We start from the raw sequence: 21818 nt of genomic DNA on the forward strand, positions 1-21818 counted from the left end.
TTCTCGTGGCCAGTGCCTTGTGTGAGCCATGACACACACTGCCAGGGTTGACTGTGACATTGGGTTGGAGGGAAGTTGAAAAGCCTATAAGGCACTGAAAATATGACATTGTTAGCTCTCTGCTCCTACCCACTGAGCTGCCTAGCCATGGCCTTTGAAAAGTGATAGACACAAAACCTCCCCCTGAAAAGAACCATATGTTTTAATGCAAAGATTTAACATTTAAAATACAAACATTTACATTATTTACCCTGGCTACTTTTAGTAAAGAACTCTTGAAAATTACAATGATGGTTTATTTAATTTCTCAATTTAGAAAAAGTTTCCAGAATACAGGGAAGTAAAACCCAAATTCTTCTGTTTGTTAATGAACTTTTCTCATTGCTAACAGCTTAAAATGAGTCCCCTTCTCCCCAGAAAGACAAGCTGCAGCAAACGCTTAAACACTCATCTTCCCCTTCTAATTGCTGTGTAGGAGTAATTCTGTGATTCTGGAAGGAAACTTCAGTGAATAAATGAACGACTCTCATTTGCTATTTGGAAGTTATAAAAATTACAAGACATCATTCCATTATATTCACCCATTTCCTTGTCATTGGGAGAGGTTCCAACCTTTCATCATATTAAAAAGCAATTATCAAAATGTTTTATTCCATAATAAATTTGACTAGTAGGGGAAAAAGTGTGAAGAAATCAAAATAAGGGGGTCCTTTTTAGCACATAAACAGGTGAGTCAACCCTCTAAAGCTGGGGAAAAAAATCAGTGAAAGATTCCTCTTGAAATCATCCATTTGGAACTTAGTGTCTTCCCTTTGGTGTCCCCATACAGCTTAACTCCCATTAAGCCATTGTCATTGCATTAGAAATGTTGGCTGTTTTGCTGACTATGCAAGCTAATGGAGTTCGTTTACAGTTCCTACAAAAGTTGGCACCCAGTGCTATTCACTAAGGTAAGCTGGGCTTTGTTAGAAAGAATTCAGAAAGCACCTCCTCCTGCAGTGGGTCAACCAGTAATAGGCTCTGAAGCCACCACATGCCAGGCACTGTGCTTCTGAGCTGGGGAGAATTACAAACGGATTTAAAGATATGCTACCTAACCCCTTCATAATAATCCTTAACATTTGTACAGAAACTTACAATTTACAAAGGGCTTTCCCCTAGGTTATCACTTTTATCCTTACAATAACCCAGAGAAGCCAGTAAAGTAGATCTTACCAATCCTTATTTGATAAACGAAGAAACCAAGGTTCAGAGGGTTCATATGTCTTTCCTGCAGCCACGAAGTTAGTAAAAATACAAAACAAAATAAACAAAAAAAAATAAAACCCAGCAGGAATCCAATGCTAGAGCCCAAGTCCTTTGATGCACAAGAGTGGTGCAGTGCTGCTTTGCATCCTGTTGCTTCTAACATAACAGCAAAGAATGCATGGGATACACATAAAAGAGCAGAATCAAATCATATATAGAACCATCCACTGGAGTGATAAATCAGAGGGGAGCAAAGGATAAATTGTGGGGTGGGCTACGGTGCCACTGATGGGCAAGGCCACTAGAGCATAGAGCACCTTTGTGTGAATTAGAAACCAGGTGCTTGCTTCTGATGAGTGCAGTCCTGAGGTTGCATGTAACTTACAGAACCTTTGTAGGAAGTAGAAAAAGGGTGAAAATGTGTCACTTCCACCCAATTGCAGCCATTACCAGACTGCAGAGTTTGGAGAGCACAGCTTTGATTTCAATCATCACTGTTCTCTTTGGGTGCCTTGATATCTACCAGGCATTTTCACACAAATGTAAATGTGTGGTGGTACTGTGTAAAGTGGCTAGAAGGCCAGAGAACAGGGAAAGTTAGAACCTTTGATACTCGAAGTGTGGTTCTTGAACTAATAGTACCTGGGAGCTTGTTAGATCTGTAGTATCCCAGGTCCCCCTGCCAACCCTACCAACAAAGAATCTGCAAGTAATTTGAGATTCCCAAGTGATTTGAGATGCCCTGTGCTACAAACAGGAGTTGGGCCAAGAGCAGTATTTCTGGGAGTTGGAGATGGGTGAATTGATGATTACTCATGGAATGGCCAGCACATTTGCCTGGCTGGACAAGGGACACTCAGTAAGTGAGTGCCCTTAAAGCACACTCTGCCTGAAATTCTGCTTAGAATCAATTCTTACTTTCCTTGTGTTACCTGATTCAACAGACATTGTTAGAGCCACCTCTGATGCACTAGGCCCTTCGTGTCTAATGCTTGGTATGTCACTGTCCATTTTATCAAGGAGGTCACTGTTTAGGGATGATAGAGACTATTCAACACAGTGTGTCAAGAGCCGAATGTAGATGCATTCAGAGAACAGATGAAAAGCACACAGCTCTACCTGTGATAAGTGTCAGCTGTTGCACAGAAAAAAGGAGAAGGGTATCCCTCTAGGCAGAGTGCCTAACTCTGCTATTGAACTGTGGACCTTTTGTGGGGATCCAGTTTAGTTCACATCTCTCTCCCTTCTTCTATCTCAGGGCATGGCACTATGACCAATGCACAGCCCTTACTCAATTAACTGAAAAGAAAACTGACAGGCTGACCGAAAAAAAATTAGTTAATGGCTTTGGGAAAAGGAGTCACGAAAACTAACATGGGAGGTGGAGAGATCTTGTAATTGCCCAGGGATTATGTGATTAAGATCTACATTTAGGCTATGGCTGAAAAAACGAGAGAAAGATCTAAGAAATACTATACTATGCTAAGGTTTCTTGTCTGAAAGAAAAATGTAACAATGAGACAGAGACATTTTAAAAATACATCTTTGTTAAATCTGAATAATCTTTAACAATGAACTTAGCAAACCTGCAATCAGATCCATTCTGTCCCAGTGGGCTGAATGGAAGGCTTTTTCCAGCTCACCACAGGGTTCCATTTTGCTTTGGGTGAGAGAATGGCCATTTTCCTCTTACAAATCGTCATTGTACAGAATAAGGCAGGAGTTCCCTGAATGAAATCCAGTCATTAGTCTGTCTTTTATAATCTACATAATACTTCCAGCAAGGGGCAGAGGGAGGGGGTTCATAAGGCCAGCAAACCAGGGTCCCAAAGGGGCTCTTCTGGACCCTGTTAGTACAACAAAGCATATTGCAACCTGGCAGCCCCAGTCTCCATGCACTGAATATTCAGTTATGCAGTGTAATTGGCTTGGAGTCTGCATATACTGTAAGTTGAATGTAGATGGCATTTTATACAATAAAAGAAATACATTTCAGAAACGTAAGACTTTGCTCCTTAGAGTGCAAAGGAGCACTTTGGGCATTCAAGGAAGTAAAGGAGTTCAATGCGGATGAAGTCAGGAATGCTGACAGGAGGCAGGGCTGGCAAGGAGGAGGGGAACTTCATGGAACAGATGCAGAGGTCCTGAACCAAGCCGTGATACACAAATAAGTGGGGCATAAGGATTCTGGAGGTACTTCAGAACTCAGAAACAACTTGAATGTGGGTAGAAAAGATTGAGGAGAATTGAGAATGACTCCCAGATTTCTAGTTTAGGCAATGGCATGAGGCTGAAGCCAAGGGGATGATGATGATGAATTTGGGTATGAACACGTTGAGTTGCAAGTGTCTATGGGTTATTTAGGTGCAGACAGCCAATAAGAGAAATATGGGGCTAGAGTTCCGTGGAGAGAGGTTTGGACTGGAAATACAAGATGATAGAAGCATATTAATAAAGAAAATCAGAGAAGAGGATTCCTATCCTAGGGAGAATACATAGAGCAAAGAGAAGAACAAAATGAGAGAAACAAGGGAAAAGCCAACAAAAGCCAAGACAAAATTATGTCCAGGAAGCTGAGAGGGGACAAAGTTTCAGGACAGGGTGTTTGTAAAAAGTCTGGGATGCTTAAGAGGTTTGAATGCTAAAGGATGAGAGGAAGTCATCAAATTGGTTAATTAGTAGGTCAGTTAGCAAGTGTTTGTTAATCAAACTGCTTTGTCAGAGTGGATTGAACAGAACATGCAAAGAAAGATCTCAGTTGTAGAGAGAGGAAGAATGGCTACAAAATGAGCCTACAGACTATAAGGGATGGAAGAAAGAAGAATCAGGTGGTGACTGGAAGAAAAGACAGGTTCTAGGAAGGACTTTCAGGATTTCAAGTACATGAGCATGTTGAATAGAGAGGGATGTATATGGGTGATGGGAGAAAGGGTGTTGAAGGAGGTGCACCCTTGATGCGGTGCCAGAAGGATATATTTTAGAAAGGAAGAGCACTTTTCCTTTGAAACAAGAAGGAATCGATAAATAAGCAAATAAACAGAAAAGAATGTGATGTTTTGGAAAACATCCTCCTTGTTAGTAGAAATATTAGTACCTGGAAAATTAACAAAGCAATCAGGCTTGGTGGTGTCAAAGAACAACTTAAGTTGAATCGTCCACGCCAATGACTTATGATTTATGCCTAGTTAATGCACAGCATCCTTAAAAATATGCAAAGCAATGTGTACTTATCAGGTCAAGTTCATTTTAAGTTGTGTTTTATTTCTTTGTTTTTAAGATATTATTTATTTGTTTGAGAGATATTGTTACAGATAGAGAGAGGGAGAGACAGAGAGGTCTTCCATATGCTGGTTCACTCCCCAAATGGCCATAATGGCCGGAGCTGAGCTGATCCCAAGTCAGGATCTTCTTCCAGGTCTCCCACATGGGTGCAGGGACCTGAGTACTTGGGCCATCTTCCACTGCTTTCTGAGGCCATAAGAAGTGGAGCAGCCTGGACATGAATTGGTACCCATACAGGATGCTGGCACTGCAGGCAGAGGTTTAACCTACTACGCCACAGCACAAGCCCCAAATTTTGTTTTATTTCACAACCAAACTGTCATTAGGTCTAATCAGTATTCTTAACTTGCAGCTTCTGTAATATTGTTTGTTCATCATCTAAAAAAAGATTATAGAAGGAGCATTATTTGAGTAGGAGAAAAATTCTCAGATGTCAGTTTACTTCCATGACATTTAACTTGGCAATTAGGGGATGAGAGAGAGAGAGAAAAAAAAATAATGTATATATGAGAAAAAAGGAGGACAGCGTTATGGCCTTGTCACACTCAAGAGATATGCTTACTAATGGAGATGCTTGTCCCATTTTGAGAGAAGATTGTGTTTTTGAAAGAAGCATTATTTCCTAGCCCTCTGGTAGTTACATATAATTACTATATCCGAGGGAACACAAGTGACATGAAAACTCAGCAAATGTGCTCTCTGAGGGTCAACGTGTGAGATGTGGTTTGGTGAGCACTTCAGCTATTGGTTTGAGACGGTAAAGCCTGTATGATGTTAAAAGATGTCAGCATATACTTTTTAATTCTGGCACAAAAATTATAAAAGGAATCATTACTATTTTCAGATGCCTACCATGTGAAAGATATTACACGTAATCTCATAATATTCAAAAACTTTTATTGAATCTTTTAAAACTTTTTCAAAAATCCCAAGAGATAGCAAAACCATTAATCCATTTTTAACAGAGGAGAAAAGTGAACTTATCTGCCAACTGCCACACCGTTTCTTTGTTCCCATTTGTAGCCTTTATCAGTACAAAGTCTACTCCCTTTCTCCAATCTTTTCTTAGAACCACTTCCATCAGGCTCTGGACTCCCCTGTTTCACAAAAACTTCTCCAGGTAAGTCATTAATTACCTTCACAATTCCAATCCATAGGTCAATTCTCGGGCAAAACTCGCCTTGATCCAACAACAGCTTTCAAGACAGTGGATCATGCCTTCTTCCTTAATCCCATTTGCTTTCCTTAGTTTTCATGACACCACACTATCTTGCTTTTCTTCCAACTTTGCTGATCATTCCTTGTCTCCTCTACTGAACGTGCCACCTCTATGCCTTCCTAATGTGGTAGAGTCTTTGGATTCAGTCCTTGGATCTCTCTTTTCTATCTCTGCCACTCCCCAAGTGACCTCATCTGGTCTCATGACAGCATAGGCTCTCTCTATACCTATGACTCCCAAATTTCCATCTCCAGCTTGGGACTCTTCCTTGAACTTTAGAGTTGAATATCCAACTTCCCATTAAACATCTTCTCCACAAAGATTTCTAATATGAATCTTAATATGTCCAAAACACTGCTCCTGATCTTTGTCACAGTAAAAAAGGTAAGGTAGAATTGTATATGTATATGATAATAAAACCTTGCACCTCACAGTTTGTCAATTTACAATTTAAGGAATGATTTTATTTTATTTTATTTTATTTTAACTTTTATTTAATATATATAAATTTCCAAAGTACAACTTTTGGATTATGGTGGCTTTTTCCCCCCATAATCTTCCTCTCACCCGCAACCATCCCATCTCCCACTCCCTCTCCCATTCCATCGACATCAAGATTCATTTTCAGTTATCTTTATATGCAGAAGATCAATTAGTATATACTAAGTAAAGATTTCAACAGTTTGCACCCACACAGAAACACAAAGTGTAAAATACTGTTTGAGTACTAGTTATACCGTTAATTCAAATTGTACAACACATTAAGGACAGAGATCCTACATGGGGAGTAAGTGCACAGTGACTCCTATTGTTGATTTAACAATTGACACATTATTTATGGTGTCAGTAATCACCTGAGGTTCTTGTCATGAGCTTCCAAGGCTATGGAAGCCTTTTGAGTTTCCAGAGTCCGATCTTATTTAGACAAGGACATAGTCTAAGTGGAAGTTCTCTCCTCCCTTCAGAAAAAGGTACATCCTTTGATGGCCCATACTTTCCACTGGGATCTCACTCACAGAGATCTTTCATTTAGGTCACTTTTTTTTGCCACAATGTCTTGGCTTTCCACGCCTGAAATACTCTCATGGGCTTTTTAGCCAGATCCAAATGCCTTAAGGGCTGATTCTGAGGCCAGAGTGCTGTTTAGGACATCTGCCATTCTATGAGTCTGCTGTGTATCCCGCTTCCCATGTTGGATTGTTTTCTCCTTTTTAATTCTTTCAGTTAGTATTAGCAGACACTAGTCTCGTTTATGTGATCCCTTTGACACTTAATCCTATCATTATGATCAATTGTGAACTGAAATTGATCACTTTGACTAGTGAGATGGCATTGGTACATGCCACCTTGATGGGATTGAATTGGAATCCCCTGGCACATTTCCAGCTCTACCATTAGGGGTAAGTCTGATTGAGCATGTGCTGAACTGTACATCTCCTCCCTCTCTTATTCCAACTCTTATGTTTAACGGGGATCACTTTTCAGTTAAATTTAAACACCTAAGAATAGTTTGGTATTAATTAAAGAGTTCAACCAATAGTATTAAGTAGAACAAAAAAAAAATACTAAAAGGAATAAAGTAGTAAGTTGTTCCTTGACAGTCAGGACAAGGGCTGATCAAGTCATTGTTTCTCATGGTGTCCATTTCACTTCAACAGGTTTCCTTTTAGGTGCTCAGTTAGTTGTCACCAATCAGGGAGAATATATGATATTTATCCCTTTGGGACTGGCTTATTTCACTCAGCATGATGTTTTCCAGATTCCTCCATTCTGTTGCAAATGACCGGATTTCATTTTTTTTTTTACTGCTGTATAGTATTCTATAGAGTACATAGAGTGCCTTGCATGCTATGAGGGATTTTTAAAATATTTATTTATTTCTTTGAATGGCAGAGTTACAGAAAGAGAGAGAAGGAGAGACAGAGAGAGATCTTTGATATGCTGGTTCACTCCCCAATTGATGCAACAGCCAGAACTGGACCAGGACAAGACCAGGAGCCACGAGCTTCTTCTGTATCTCTCATGTAGGTGCAGGGACCCAAGAACTTGGGCCATCCTTCTCTTCTTTTCAGGCACATTAGCAGGAAGCTGGATTGGAAGTGGAATAGCTGGTACTCAAACTGGTGCTCATATAGGATGCAGGTGCTGCAGGCAGCAGCTTTACTCACTGAGCCACAGAACCAATCCCAGGAAAGATTGTTTTCAAAGAGGTAATAGAGAAAGGAAACCTGCCCCAAACTATACCTTTCCTTAGTTATAAGCAGTGTCTTTATGCTGCTGGTTGTTCAGGCCAAAAATCATGGTGTTATATTCTTGACATCTCCCATTTTCTCATTCATCATGTCCAGTGCTTCATGAAATCATTATGCACTCACCTCTGAGATATATCCAGAGTTCGAGCTTTTCTCACCACCTCCACTGTGTTCCTTGATTGCATCACTAAAATGCTTCTGCCAGCCACAGAGGCCCATGTTGCTAGTCCTCCCCTGTTTGTTCAAATGTCACCTTCTCAGCAAGGACTATCCTGAGCACCCTTTTTTTATACCATTCCCTCTCCACAGAATCCCATGCCAGAGTAGCCTGCTTAACTTTTTCTTTAGTCCATGGTGTTTGCCACCTCCTAACACAACATACAATCTACTTATTTATTATTATGACTATTTATAATCTATTTCCCTTTAATTATAATCTAAGCCTCATAAGGGCATGGATTTTTGTATGCATTGTTCACTACTGAAACCCAATTGCCTGGAATACAACTTGACATATTAAAGCCCCATATATTTTTGTTGGATTGAATTAGAAAGCTCAAGTACCTTGTCAAAAGTTGGTTACACAGAGATACATCTAGCATTTAAACCTCAGCAGCCCTGATACCAAAGTCCATGCTTTTAATGACTCAATACAACTGTCTCCCATGTTAGTATGGAGAGCAGGTGTGTCCAGATCCTTCTGGGAAATCAAGAAGGCAATGTATTGTGGCTACAATCAAGCATGCAGAGCATCATGTTGATGACTCAGAGAGAATGCTGAATTGAATAGGTTACACAATAGAATATGGACAGCACTTCTATTTCTTGTAAGGGGAAAGAGATATGGGACAACATCAACATATTGTTGGGGGTAAAGGGGAGAGGGAAATGAAGAGTTATTCTTCGATGTGTATAAAGTGTCAGTTATGCTAATATGAATAAGTTTTAGACATTTACTATATAACATAATATATCTACTATAAAATCATAATGCCCATGGTTAACAATATGATGTTGTACACTTTAAAAATTTCTCAAGAGGGTCACAACAAAATTCAGGAGGTGTTGGGTCTATGACCTTGATTGCGATGCTAGAATCACAGGTAGGGAACTTCAAGACATTTACACATTAACTACATACATTTTTGTTATGTCAATTATATCTCAATAAAGCTGTTTAAAAGCTTTAAAAAAATCAAGTGAGTGTCACAGAACACTATCACACCTGTGTGTGGAAAGCCTGCCTGTCCATTTGCTGCATGGGTCTAGAAGTGGGCATGATGAGGGCAGAGCACTGTTCAACTTGAACTGTGACATAAGGCTGAGGTGTATGCTATCCCATGCTATCCCAGGGCCTGCAAGGCAAAGTTCAAGGACGACAGGGGTGACATGACAATCATGACTGACTTGTTCAATGAACTTTTTAAATCCCTTCAAGTATGCTGCCAAGAAGTCTAGGATTTAGAATTGTGTCATAGATGATCAAAAGAAAAATGTTGAGATTCCTTGGCATTAGGCAAGCTACTGGCTTTAACGTAGGTAGAGCAGGGTACCATTTTTTCCCCTGTTTTTATTTATAAATTTAAGAGAATTATAGAGAAAAAAACTTATAGAATGCAACTTAATTCATGCAAGAATCAAGCAACAATTACCAAAACAACTACCACAAAATCAGTGGGAATTCTCGTGAATGGATATGCGTGATACAAAGAGCAGTACACTCCCAGGAGACCTGGATCTAGTTCAAACTTTGCAACTAAATTTGTGACTTTGTCCAAGTCATTTCTCTCTCCTAAGCCTGTTTCCTTGTTCATAAAAAAGTTGAGGTAAAAATTAAAAATAGAATTATTATATGATTCAGCAATCCTACTCCTGGTTATATATCCAGAGGAAATAAAATCACTATTGTAAAGGGAAATCTGCACTCCCATGTTCATTGCAACATTGTTCACAATAGCAAAGGTAATAAAACAGAGGCTGGTGCTGTGGCATAGCGGGTAAAGCCACAGACTGCAGTGCTGGTATCCCATATGGGCACCAGTTCAAGTCCCAGATGCTCCAGTTCCAATACATCTCTTTGCTATGGACTGGGAAAGCAGTAAAAGACTGCCAAGATCCTTGGGCCCCTGCACCCATGTTGGAGACTTGGAAGAAGCTCCTGGCTCCTGGGTTCGGATCGGCTCAGCTCCAGCTGTTGTGGCCATCTGGGGAGTGAACCAGCGGGTGGCAGACTTCTCTCTCTCTCTGCAACTGCCTCTCTGTAACTCTGCCTTTCAAATAAATAATAAATAAATCTTTTAAAAAGGTACTAAAACAAGAAAACTGTATATTGATGGAAGAACAGATAAAGAAAAATGTGGTGTATGTATACAAATAAGTATTACTCAGTCTTGAAAAATAATGAAATTATATTGTTTGTAACCTGAAAGACATTATATTAAGCTAAATAAGCCAGTCACAGGAGGATAAATATTTCAGACTGTCCCTTATATGTGGAATCTAAAAAAGTTCATCTCACAGAAATTGAGGGTAAGATATTGGTAATTAGAGCCTGGGGAGAAGAGGAGGGCTTGGATAATGGGGAGATGCTGGTCAATGGGTACCAACATTCAGTCATCAGATGAATAAGTTCTTGGGATCTAATGTACAGCATGAGGGCTATATTGTATACTTAAAGTTTGGTAAGACAGTATACCTTAAGTGTTCTCATCATGAGAAGAAAGATATCTATGTGAGGTGATGGGTATGTTAATTAGCTTGATTGTGACAATCATAGAACAATGAATACCCACATCAGATCACATTGTAAACACTTATCAGGTGTCCTTTTTATTTGTCAGTTATATGTCTGTCACTAAAGCTGGGAAAATATAAGTGCCAAGATGAGGGGCAGCCCTAGATGAGCCGTACACTCTCCTCCAGCACTGTGTGAGTCCATTTTTGTGGGCTGAAAACAAAGACATTGCTTGAGACAGTCTACAAGAGGTTAGGAGAGCTTTATAAGTCATTTATTTATTTCTGTATGTAGTTAGTGTCTATTTAGATGCAGAGAGTTAATAAAACTCAGCCCATGGCACATTTATCATCATCAGTACCTCGTTTAATTTATTTATCCCCTTTCAACTCCACACCTCACTCCAACTCTCTCCCTTCCTCATTAGCAACCATTCTCTTCAGTTTAATTATGATATTTGTGTTTGCATATGTTCTTAAAATGTGCATTACAATTTTGAGTGAATGTCCTTTTAATTTCTGTAAATTATATATTGTGGTATTGCAAAAGATATATAGACAATGTTACCTCAAAGAGTTTGTAGAAAGCTCATTATCTTATTTCAATTTTCCTTGTACTTACTTTTTGAAATACCCTCGTGTGTGTGTGTGTGTGTGTAACTAAATAAAATCTTGCTTTTCCTCTTGTTTTCCAGCCAGCTATATGTTTTAAAAATCTGTACATGTTGCTGTATGTACGAGTAATTCTTTGCATGCAATTGCTGAAAACTTCTCCAGAATGTGCATCCACCACATTTTGCCTCTCCACTCTCTCGGTGATGGATGCCAGATTGCCTCCAACTAACTCCCTGTCACCATAAATAATGTTGCAATGAGAAGCACTCCAATTTACAAAAGAATTGTAGGTGAGGGTGTGAATAGGGAGCTGCTTCTGAGCTGTGACTAGAATGATGAAGTGCTGCTGTTAGGGTCACCTTTTCTCCAACATGCTGTAGAGCTTTGGGTGATGGAATTAAATCCAAATGCTTCAGCCAGGGCAGTAATCAGGATTTGGGCTCTTGTGGTGCCAAGTAATTATATTAGAATGTTTTCTTCACGGAGTTGACTGGCTGTTTGAGTCAATTGACTCTGTTGATCAGGGAATTTGACATTCTGTAGATACTCCACCTCCGCTGTTCCTCTCAGGAGAATGCGCCACACAATTGCCTCAAGTTCTCTAGACCATGCTCTCGGACCTTAAGTAAAATTTCTAAGAGGCCTACAAATTCTTCCTTCTCCCCACTTAGCTCTTCCTCCTCCTCTCCTTTCTTCTCACCATACCTACCCTCCTCTTCCTTCCTCTTCCCTTCCCTGTCCCATTCTCCATTAAGATTCATTTTCAATTAACTTTATACACGGAAAACCAACTCTATACTATGATTCTTCAATTCTTAGCAGTCTTTTACTTTTATTAGTAAAACCATCACCAATAACTCTCCACAGATGAAACCACTATTAACAATAATTACAGACTGTGATATATATATATATATATATATATATATATATATATATATGCAGGCACATGAAGTTTTGTTTTTACATATACTCTATCATCCTGTATATACCATCATGCAAATTGCTTTCTAGCAGAAAAATATATTGTGGTTGCCTTGATTTATTAATCATATTATATAATTCATTCTTATTAGCTGCATATTATTCTATAGAGTATATAGCTTGCATCTATTGAACCATTTTTATATTTAAGGGCCTTTAGCTTATTTCCAGTTTTCACCATTTCAGGGTTTTAGTTAATGATTTTGCCCATAAATCTATATTCTTGTTCTAGGGTAGAATGATAGAAGCAGGATTTCTAAGTATATGTACCATTTAATTTTGGATAGATAATGCTAACATGTTCTCAAGACAGTTTCATGGATTTTTTTTCCTTTGCTTTTTCAAATGAGAGAAAATTTACGTAAAGTACATAACACTTTAAAAGTGCAACTGGATGGACTTTTGTATGTGCATACCCCTGTGTAACCTCCATAAATATCAAGATATATACCATTTGCACGGCAGGTGTTGTAGTACAGTGGGTTAAGTCATCTCTTGGGATGGCTACATCCCATACTGGAGTGTCAATTCAAGTCCTGGATCCTCCACTTCCAAACAAATTTCCTGCTAATGCACCTGGGAAATAGCAGAGGATAACTCAAGTACTTGGGCTCCTGCCACTCACATGGGAGACCCAAATGGAGTTCCTGGCTCCTGGATTTGGCCTGGCCCAGTCTGGCTGTTGTGGGGCATTTGGGAGTACACCAGCAGATTGAAGATCTCTCTCTCTCTCTCCCTCTCGCTCTCTCTCTCTCCCTCTCCCTCTTCCTCTCCTTCTCCCCTACTCTCTGTCACTTTGACTTTCAAATAAATAAATAATAAGTCTTTAAAAAGACATACCATTTCCCTCACCTCAGAAGGTTTCCTCTTAAACCTTTCCAGGATATACTTCTCCCTGAGAGACAGCCATTGTGTGGTTTCTAGAATCATCAATCATTTTGCCAGTTCATATAAATAAAATAATACAGGATATATGCTTTTGTGTCTGGCTCCTTTGACTCAACATATTTTTAATTTTTTTTATTCATTTCTGAGACAGAGAATGAGATCTCCTATTCACTGGTTCACTCCCCATATGCCTGCAATGGCCTGTGCTGGACCAAGCCAAAACCAGGAGCCAGGAACTCAATCCATTTCTTCCATGTGGGTGGCAGGAATCCAAGCATTTGTCCCATAGGTGTTGTTTCTCAAGGTCTGCATTAGCAAGGAGCTGGAATCAGGAGCCAGAATAGGGAATTAGTTAATCCAAGTATTCCTATGTGGGATACAGGAGTCTTGACCAGCATCATAACTGCTAGCATTAATACCTGCTCAATACCTTTTTCCATGTTGTTGTATGTTTCCATAATTCATTCTTTTTTTTTTTACTGTTACATAGTATTCTATTATATGAATGTCCTACAATCTATTTATCTACTGTGTTAATGGAAGTTTGGTTTGTTTAAACTTTTTTGACTGTTATGAATAAAGCAGCTATGAATACTCATGCACAATTTTTTTTTGTGGACACACATTTTCATTTCTGTAGAGTGTATACCAGGGAATGGAAATACTGGGTCGCAGGATGTGTTTAACTTTTTCAATAACTACAAAACGATTTCCCAAATAGGCTACATCTGTTTGCCCTCCCACCACTCGTACAAATTGGAACCTCCAATAACAGTATATGAGAGTACCACACACTGTATTGTTACTGCACATTTAATTGTCTGTCTCCCAGATGATTCTAGAAATTCTGTATGTCTTTGTGCAAATACCTCAGACATAATGAATACTCAGAAAGATTTGTGAAATTGGATTAATAATTAAGTGGTTGCTATTTATCATGCCTACAGGTCTCTACTACACAACTGAAAGAGTTAACCTATGTTATATGTAGATGCACATGTTTTGTTATTACAAGAAAAATCATAGTTCATCGCAGATAGAACAGTGGCTTTGACCTTAGTGTGTCATTTACTGATGCTTGGCATAGGACTGGGCACAGAGAAAGTGCCTGGTTAGCTAACAGAGTGAAAGAATACTAGATATCTCTGAAACTTTTATCTGATCACATTTCTGGACTCGGATCTAAAGGGGTAGAGAAAGGAGAGGGATCCTCTTCTATTCTTCACTAGCTCCATGGTCAGAAACTCCAATAGAAAATATATCCCAACCCCAACTCCACAACTCAATTTCCTAGGTCCACTACAGACCTAGATCAGGCTGGGGAAGTTCTTTCTATTTTAGTGCCTACTTTTATGCTTCTGCTTCTGAAAGGGCTAGTGTCTGAAGAATTGATATAGCCTTTTATAATAGTTCTTTATTCTTCCATTATAATTGCCTCAAAAGTTTTCCATTTCTCTGGGAATTTGTGGCTGAGTATTCACAAAAAAAAATATCTTTTTTGCATGAACTGGGCCTTCATCAAAATTCTCCACAACTCAGATTCATTTCCATTTCTAGTCCCATTGCTGCCCATAATCAACTGAGCATGATGGATTAGCTGGCTAACATTTTGAAGGTGAAAACTATTATCTACTTATCTAACCATCTATCTAGCTCATCTCCTGACCCGAGTGTCTTCACCCTATTAATGTAGCATATCCTTCAAGTCTAGCCTCTCCTTACATCTAAGTGGTATAGGATTTAACCAAAGATCTTCAACTTTGTTTCTGTGATGAATACTAGGTTAACATGAATAAATCTTGGAAAACTGGGAATTTGCCAGTCCCAACTTTTTATTTAATATGCATAGGATTGCATACATTAAGGAAACATCTGCACTTTTTTTATGCATTTAGAGTAGATTCTTTTTTAGTATTTGAAGTTACAATTTATTGATTTCTTTTGGGTCTTTTTTAATACTACACCACAATCCTCCAGTTTCAGGTCCTGAATTCCATCTGTCTCCCCCTTTTTCTATGAATCTTGCTTTGTCAATATCATGTCATTAGGACCATAAGATGGAGAATCTTATGGTTGTAGCACATCTCCTATCTTTCCTTCTCGGACAACTAACCGAGATCTTCCTTATCAGAGCTCAAGGGTCCTAGAACTTGGATTCAAAATGTATTTTCAGATATTGGGATGAGGGGAGAGTCTTAGAAAGCTGTATGATGAAGCGTCCTCAAAAATGTGATCAGTTGTGAACTCATGTGGAGACATGCAGCAAGGCAGTAACCTAGACATCTGATTAAGTTCCTTTTTAGTTATGGGTTTTCCATAGACTGAAAAAAAGTTTTTTATCCAACATCTCTAAAGGCCACTTTTCCCAACAACACTCTTTTGTATCATTCTTGGATGTTTAATTTGAACTCATCATCTCCCTGAATGCATCCTGATTCACATTAGCCTTAAAAAAACAAAAACAAATGAATGCCTGAATGAGGCCTGGGGTGGGAGAGAGACCTCCTCTTCTAAGTACCGTTGCCTCTGCACTGAAAAAGTATGCTACTGGAGCAAGTATTCATTAACTCAAAATATGGTCAGTCTTATATTGTGTGCAGTGGACATATGTGAGTGTTTTGTCCAAACTTATTCATTCATTCCTAGCAACACCTTAATATCTTTTTGTACAGGGATTTCTCTCTTGGTGGCACAGTAAATCTAAGAATCTGTTTTACCATTATCAAAATCAAAGGGCTTCTGGAAGGTTTCTCTACCACTTTTATCTTCTCACTGTTCAATATAGCACAATATTTAAGCTCAGCCGATAGGAAGCCGTATCATACAGTTTTGAGATTTAAGCTAGTAACATGAGGATGGAAGAAAGTGCTGCTTATCCTTCCCAGCAGTGGTGCCCTTATGAGGTTCCCTGCTGGAAGACTACCCTTGTGGTTCCTGTTTTGTAGATTTCTGCCATTTTTCAAGCCCTGTTTTTTAATCTTCCCATAAAGAATTGGAATTCTCCAAATCCTTTCAATAAATTTCCTTAAGCTTGGTTAACTGGAACTGACAATATTGTCAGTTCAATGGCATGTGGCTTCTGTTGCTGGCAACCAAGAACCTTGATGGGAACCTAGTACACTGAGAGTACAGCAGTAAACAAGACAAAGTTTCTACCCTAAAGAAGCTTATATATTAATAGAAAGCATAAGTTTATTCAGCACTAAGAAATCCTAGATTAGGAAAAACCAGCTACTGTTTTCATATATGTATGTATTTCAGACCATCCATTGATGGCTGCATGTGACAAACATTTATGAAATGTCTTTGGGGTGCCAGACATTGTATGTATGAATTTAATCGTTTCCACTTTTTTACCTAGTCTGTCTATCTATCTATCTAGATCTATCTATCCATCTATCTATATTTATATCTATATTCATATATACTAGGTTTTTCTCCATTGCTCCAAATTTGTTGTGTCCCCTAAATGTTTAAAGATCATAGCCAGAGGGGCCGGCGCCATGGCTCACTTGGCTAATCCTCCACCTTCGGCACCAGAATCCCATATGAGCGCTGGGTTCTAGTCCCGGTTGCTTCTCTTCCAGTCCAGCTCTCTGCTGTGGACCGGGAAGGCAGTGGAGGATGGCCCAAGTCCTTGGGTGTCTGCACCTGCGTGGGAGACCAGGAAGAAGCACCTGGCTCCTGGCTTCGGATTGGCATAGCTCCGGCCGTAGTGGCCATTTGGGGGGTGAACCAACGGAAGGAAGACCTTTCTCTCTGTCTCTCCCTCTCACTGTCTGTAACTCTACCTGTCAAATAAATAAATAAATCTTTAAAAAAAAAGATCATAGCCAGAAACCCACCAGTTAACCATAGGTCTGAGCTCTTGAAGATACAAGTTTTACCTCTGCCTCTTGTTCCTCTCCCAACTTACCATACCCTGAATGCAGGGAGCTGTGTCATTACAGATGGTCACTATCATATTTGGGGCTTCTGAAAAAAACAGCAATGAGTAGAGTCCTGGGCAGGATCCTCCTCAGACTTGCCTCACAGGAAGTTAGCACCATTCAATGTTTGCCAGTTTGCTCACAGGCACACAAGCACAGTGGAGGATAAAAAGACAAAGCTCATTCCACAAAGCTCTATGGAACTTTGTGAATTTGTTGACCAGTGCTTAATAAAGAGAGTTTGAGGGGCCGGTGTTGTGGCACAGTGGGTTAAGTCACTATTTGCACCACTAGCATCCCATAGGAACATGGATTGGCATCCCAGTTGCTCTACTTCTGACCAGCTCCCTGCTAATGCATTTGAGAAGGCAATGGAAGATGGCCCAAGTACTCTCACCCATGTGGGAGGCACACATGGGGCTCCTGGCTCCTGGCTTTGGCCTGGCCCAGCCCTGGCCATTGCAGCCATTTGTGGAGTAAACCATCGGTTGGAAGATTCCTCTCTCTCTCTCTCTCTCTTGTTTCTCCATTTCTTTCTGTAATTCTGCATTTCAAATAAATAATTCTTCAAAAAAAAAATAAAGATCATTTGCTTTTGGTATTAATAAATGGAACCTAGTGCTACACAAGCTGTCCACCCCCAACCCTGATGGCTCCATCAGAATTACCCCACTCTCATCCAAATTGAATCCTGCAGCATTTCTTGGCTGTGAAGTACTTCCCTTATTCTACCATGTCCTTGTTTAAATCATTCACTATTCCAGTGTGTATATGATTCCCCCTGGTGAACAGCAAGCTGTTAGGAGAAGTGGTCTAAATATGATGTATCCAGATGTATTTCTCCATGCCAGGACCCCGTGAATATGTGGGAGTTGACTGTGGATTGAAAGCAGCCCAAGGTCCTAAGGGTTTCTTTTCCCTAATTACTTGAGTCTATCTTAACACAAGTGTTAGCCATTTTGTAGGCCCAGAAAGAACAAACCAAAGGATTCCTGAAAGATATTAAATCAGTGTTTTCCTTGTAGTTTCAAACTGTCATCTAATTTGCAGAAAAGCCATGTTTTACTAATTAGCAAGAGGAGTCATGACAGGAATCATGAACTTTTTCTATTAAATAATGTTCTATTCCTGACAGCATGTCAGGTCATTAGAAACAGACTTTCCATCCATCACTCCAGCAAAAGCACAAAAATCAGGGTCCTATTACTCATTGAAAATATGTACAATCATGGACACTGTAGTGGTCAAATGATCCCCCAAACTGAACCCCTTGCAAAATGAATACATTTGTGGATTTCCTAATTACAGCCAAGTCCTGTGCTTAGATCTATTTTTGAGTACAGATGACAATGTTTGCTCATCATTTATGTTCATTCCTTCACACACACACACACACACACACACACACTTACCTTCCCCTACCAAAATAGGAGCCATATGGGAACAATGTGGCATTTCCTCAGGACAACATTTCATAGTTAAGAACATTAACTCTGATGGCACATATCCAGGGGTCTAAGGGCCTACTTACCGTGTGTGTGTGTGTGTGTGTAGGTTGATAGATGGGGCAAGGGGGACTAAGAGCTTTTTACCTGTGGCTGGCACCAGTCCCATTCGTCTTAATAGTCAGTGTTAAATTTTGCTTGAAATATCAAATGTGGTATCTTTAATGGGATAGACATGGTGAGTGGGGTCATGAGAGCGTACATGGTAAGCAGGTGAGGGGTAGAAAGAGAAACGAGTTAAGATGTACTGTTATTTGTGCTAGAAAATTTTCAGCTCTCATTTTATTGAAGCCTCACTTCAATTCCATAATGAATAAGCAATTATTATTACTTCACACATTGAAGAAGTAGAATTTGAACCCATCTCTGCTGTCTCCACAGTCCACTGTACCACATATATTCACAATGACAGTGGAAAACTTGATTTCTATAATTGAAACCCTAGAGTTTATCTTTCTTTATCATTGGAAAAATCTGATTATCTTTATTTATGTCTTCATGTATTTACTGCTTAATGAAGCACTATCTTCCCCCAGTACAAGATACAAAGAAATATAGGGTAAAAAAGTAAAGCCCCTTTCCTCTCTTGCTCCCAGATACACAGTCCTTCTTGAAGAAACCACTGAAACCACTTGCTTGTATATCCTTCCAGAATGTCCATCTTCTTATGCATTTCTACTCAAGGCCAAATTTGAGCAGCATGCCTGACTAGGTAATCTCAGTGGTAGTATTTGGGACAGGCTTCAGGTGTCGCATCATGCTCAACCATGGAACGCAAAGCTAACTCAATTTATATTCACTGATCACTCTGCTGCCTTTGGGTGACTCTTCTAGCCTTCATCTTCCTTCTCTTCCCGCTCACCCTGGCCTGCCCTTTCCATTCTATGGAGAATAAGCAGCTTCAGCCACTTCTGTCCTGTTATATTCCTAAGCTCAGAAATCAATCTCCACAAGGAATCCATAGGTGTCTGTAGAATGACAAGCCACCCTTTTCAGAAAACATGTTTACATTTTAATGAGGGGCTTAAATCCAAAGTGTGACTTCAATAATGGGGATTTCAGGTGCTTTTTGTCATGACAGGCGAACAGGGCAGAGTCTTCCTTTTTTTCCCAAAAAGTACAACCTTGTAGCTTTTCCTTTCTACTTCTCCTGTAGGTATTGTGTCAGGCCATCCAGGTGTCCTGAAACTTGGGAGCCCTAAAACTGTTTATCTCATGGGAAGGACAATAGAGAACCTAGTCTTCATTTTTTAAAAAAATTTTTAAGGTATGTGCATTTATAGTTTTTGAAACAAAGTATCCAATGCAGATTTTTCTCCCCCAGTGCATGGGGCCTTCAAAAAGTTTATGGAAGATGCATATCATGAAAAAAAACTATATGTGTATTTTGAAATTTCTATACCAAAGTAGATTTTTCTTTTTTTAAGGTATATTTATTTTAAAATTTGAAATACAGGGGAGGAGGAGAGGTAGGGAGATCCATCCTCCATTTACTGGTTCACTTGCCAAATGTTTGCAATGGCCAGGACTAGGCCATGCTGAAGCCAGGAGCCAGGAACTCTATACGGGTCTTCCACATGAGTGGCATGAATTTAACTACTTGGGCCATCTTCCACTGCCTTCCCAAGTGTGTTAGCAGGGAGCTGGGTCAGAAGTGCAGCATTCAAGACTGGAACTAGCACTCCAATTATGGGATGCTGGTGACTCAAGCAGCAACTTAATCTGCTGCACCTGACACCAGTTTTTAAAAATAAAAACATATTTTAATTACATTTTCCCACAAACTTTTTGAAATATCTTTGTGTATCATAATCATAAGCTCCAAACTTACCCAAGAAAATAAACAACCACAATAACAAGTAGGAGAATTATTCTGATATTCACTAAATGTTATCTCATTTTGCCCCTTCCAAGATAATATTTAGAATATGAGGTTGGAGAAGATTGCTTCACACCTTCAACATTTTCCCCAGTCTGTGGGTGGGGGAAAGCAGGTATCCATACTAAGATTTACTAAAGCACATTTTTCTTTGTGAGTGGAACTCATTTTGAGTTCTGCAGGTAACATTCTTCTTACATAACTAGGCATAGCTTCACAACTCAAGGGAGAGAAACCATAGGGATCTTCGCCAATGTCATCTGTATTAAAGAAAAGAAAAAGAACATTTTCAGTTGGGGCATCCTATGAAGTCAGTTGACTACTTAAGTTGGCACTATACATAATAGAAAATTTTATCAAATGCTCCAGGTTCCTTGGTTCTCCAAGTTTGTTGTTTGGTACAACACTAAAATCCTGGACACACCATGTGCTATTTTCCTCTAAAAACAACTGCATATATATCTAGGCTTTGTATTTGTTAATAAAACAATATCCCCTAGGGACAGCAGTGGAGCCAATACTGACTGACCCTTTTGCAAAAATGGTATTTACCAATCAGCCCCAACCATCGTCTACTAAGGAATTTCCACAACCCATGTTTTTTGTGTGTAGGGCTTTCCTAGTGTCTTCATTATGAGGACCAGAACATATCCACATATTAGATGGCCAGAGTATGATGGTTGCTTGGGGCCAGGGAAAGTTTGTTTTCATGTGTGCCACTAACTTTCCCATACAAACACAGAGACCGAGACTCCTTAAGTAGTCAACTAGTCCCAACTGAAAGATTGAGCTTCCTTACCCACAATTCTGAGGCTGGGAGTCAGTTTGGAGACTTTCCATTCTATCCCCCTCATATTAAATGTAAAGACAATGTAGTTCCAAGTAAGAAAGTGATGTGCCTAAGGTCACAGTGTTAGGGACATAGCTGGGATGAGTCCAACCCCTTTCAACTCTAAATCCAGTGCTTTGTTAATCCATGTGGCTTCCAGATTGGCTGCAACCCTTGGAAACAGAACTGAGTTCTGGAGTCAACATGAAGAAAATTATAAGTGGATGAGGCAGTTCTACCACCAGCACTGAGAAGGTAGGGGAATGACTATAGCCAGACCAACAAAAGGTAGTCTATGTGTGTGTGTGAACTGGAGTCTACTTTGATCTGTAAAAAAGGCAAAGACCACTGCACATCATGCAACTAGAAGCACAGAGCATAGTGTCATCAAAGCACCAAGTTCTGGGTTACTTTGCCTTTCTCTTTACTTTAAGCTTATAGACCAATCTTTTCCC

General features: G+C 39.5%; 1 protein-coding gene across 1 annotated transcript in view; it reads right to left on the reverse strand.

Moving 5' to 3' along the window:
* The window catches only part of ADGRG4 (adhesion G protein-coupled receptor G4), a gene marked incomplete at its 5' end in the record, with an annotated part of 147022 nt that overhangs the window by 19928 nt on the left and 105276 nt on the right, over positions 1-21818 (reverse strand). Inside the window, one exon of the mRNA XM_062182999.1 lies at positions 17138-17196. Within this exon, the coding sequence (XP_062038983.1) occupies positions 17138-17196 (59 nt within the window). The remainder of the gene's footprint in view (positions 1-17137; positions 17197-21818) is intronic.

The sequence above is a fragment of the Lepus europaeus genome, chromosome X (genome assembly GCF_033115175.1).
Source record: "Lepus europaeus isolate LE1 chromosome X, mLepTim1.pri, whole genome shotgun sequence".
Classification (NCBI taxonomy): domain Eukaryota; kingdom Metazoa; phylum Chordata; class Mammalia; order Lagomorpha; family Leporidae; genus Lepus; species Lepus europaeus.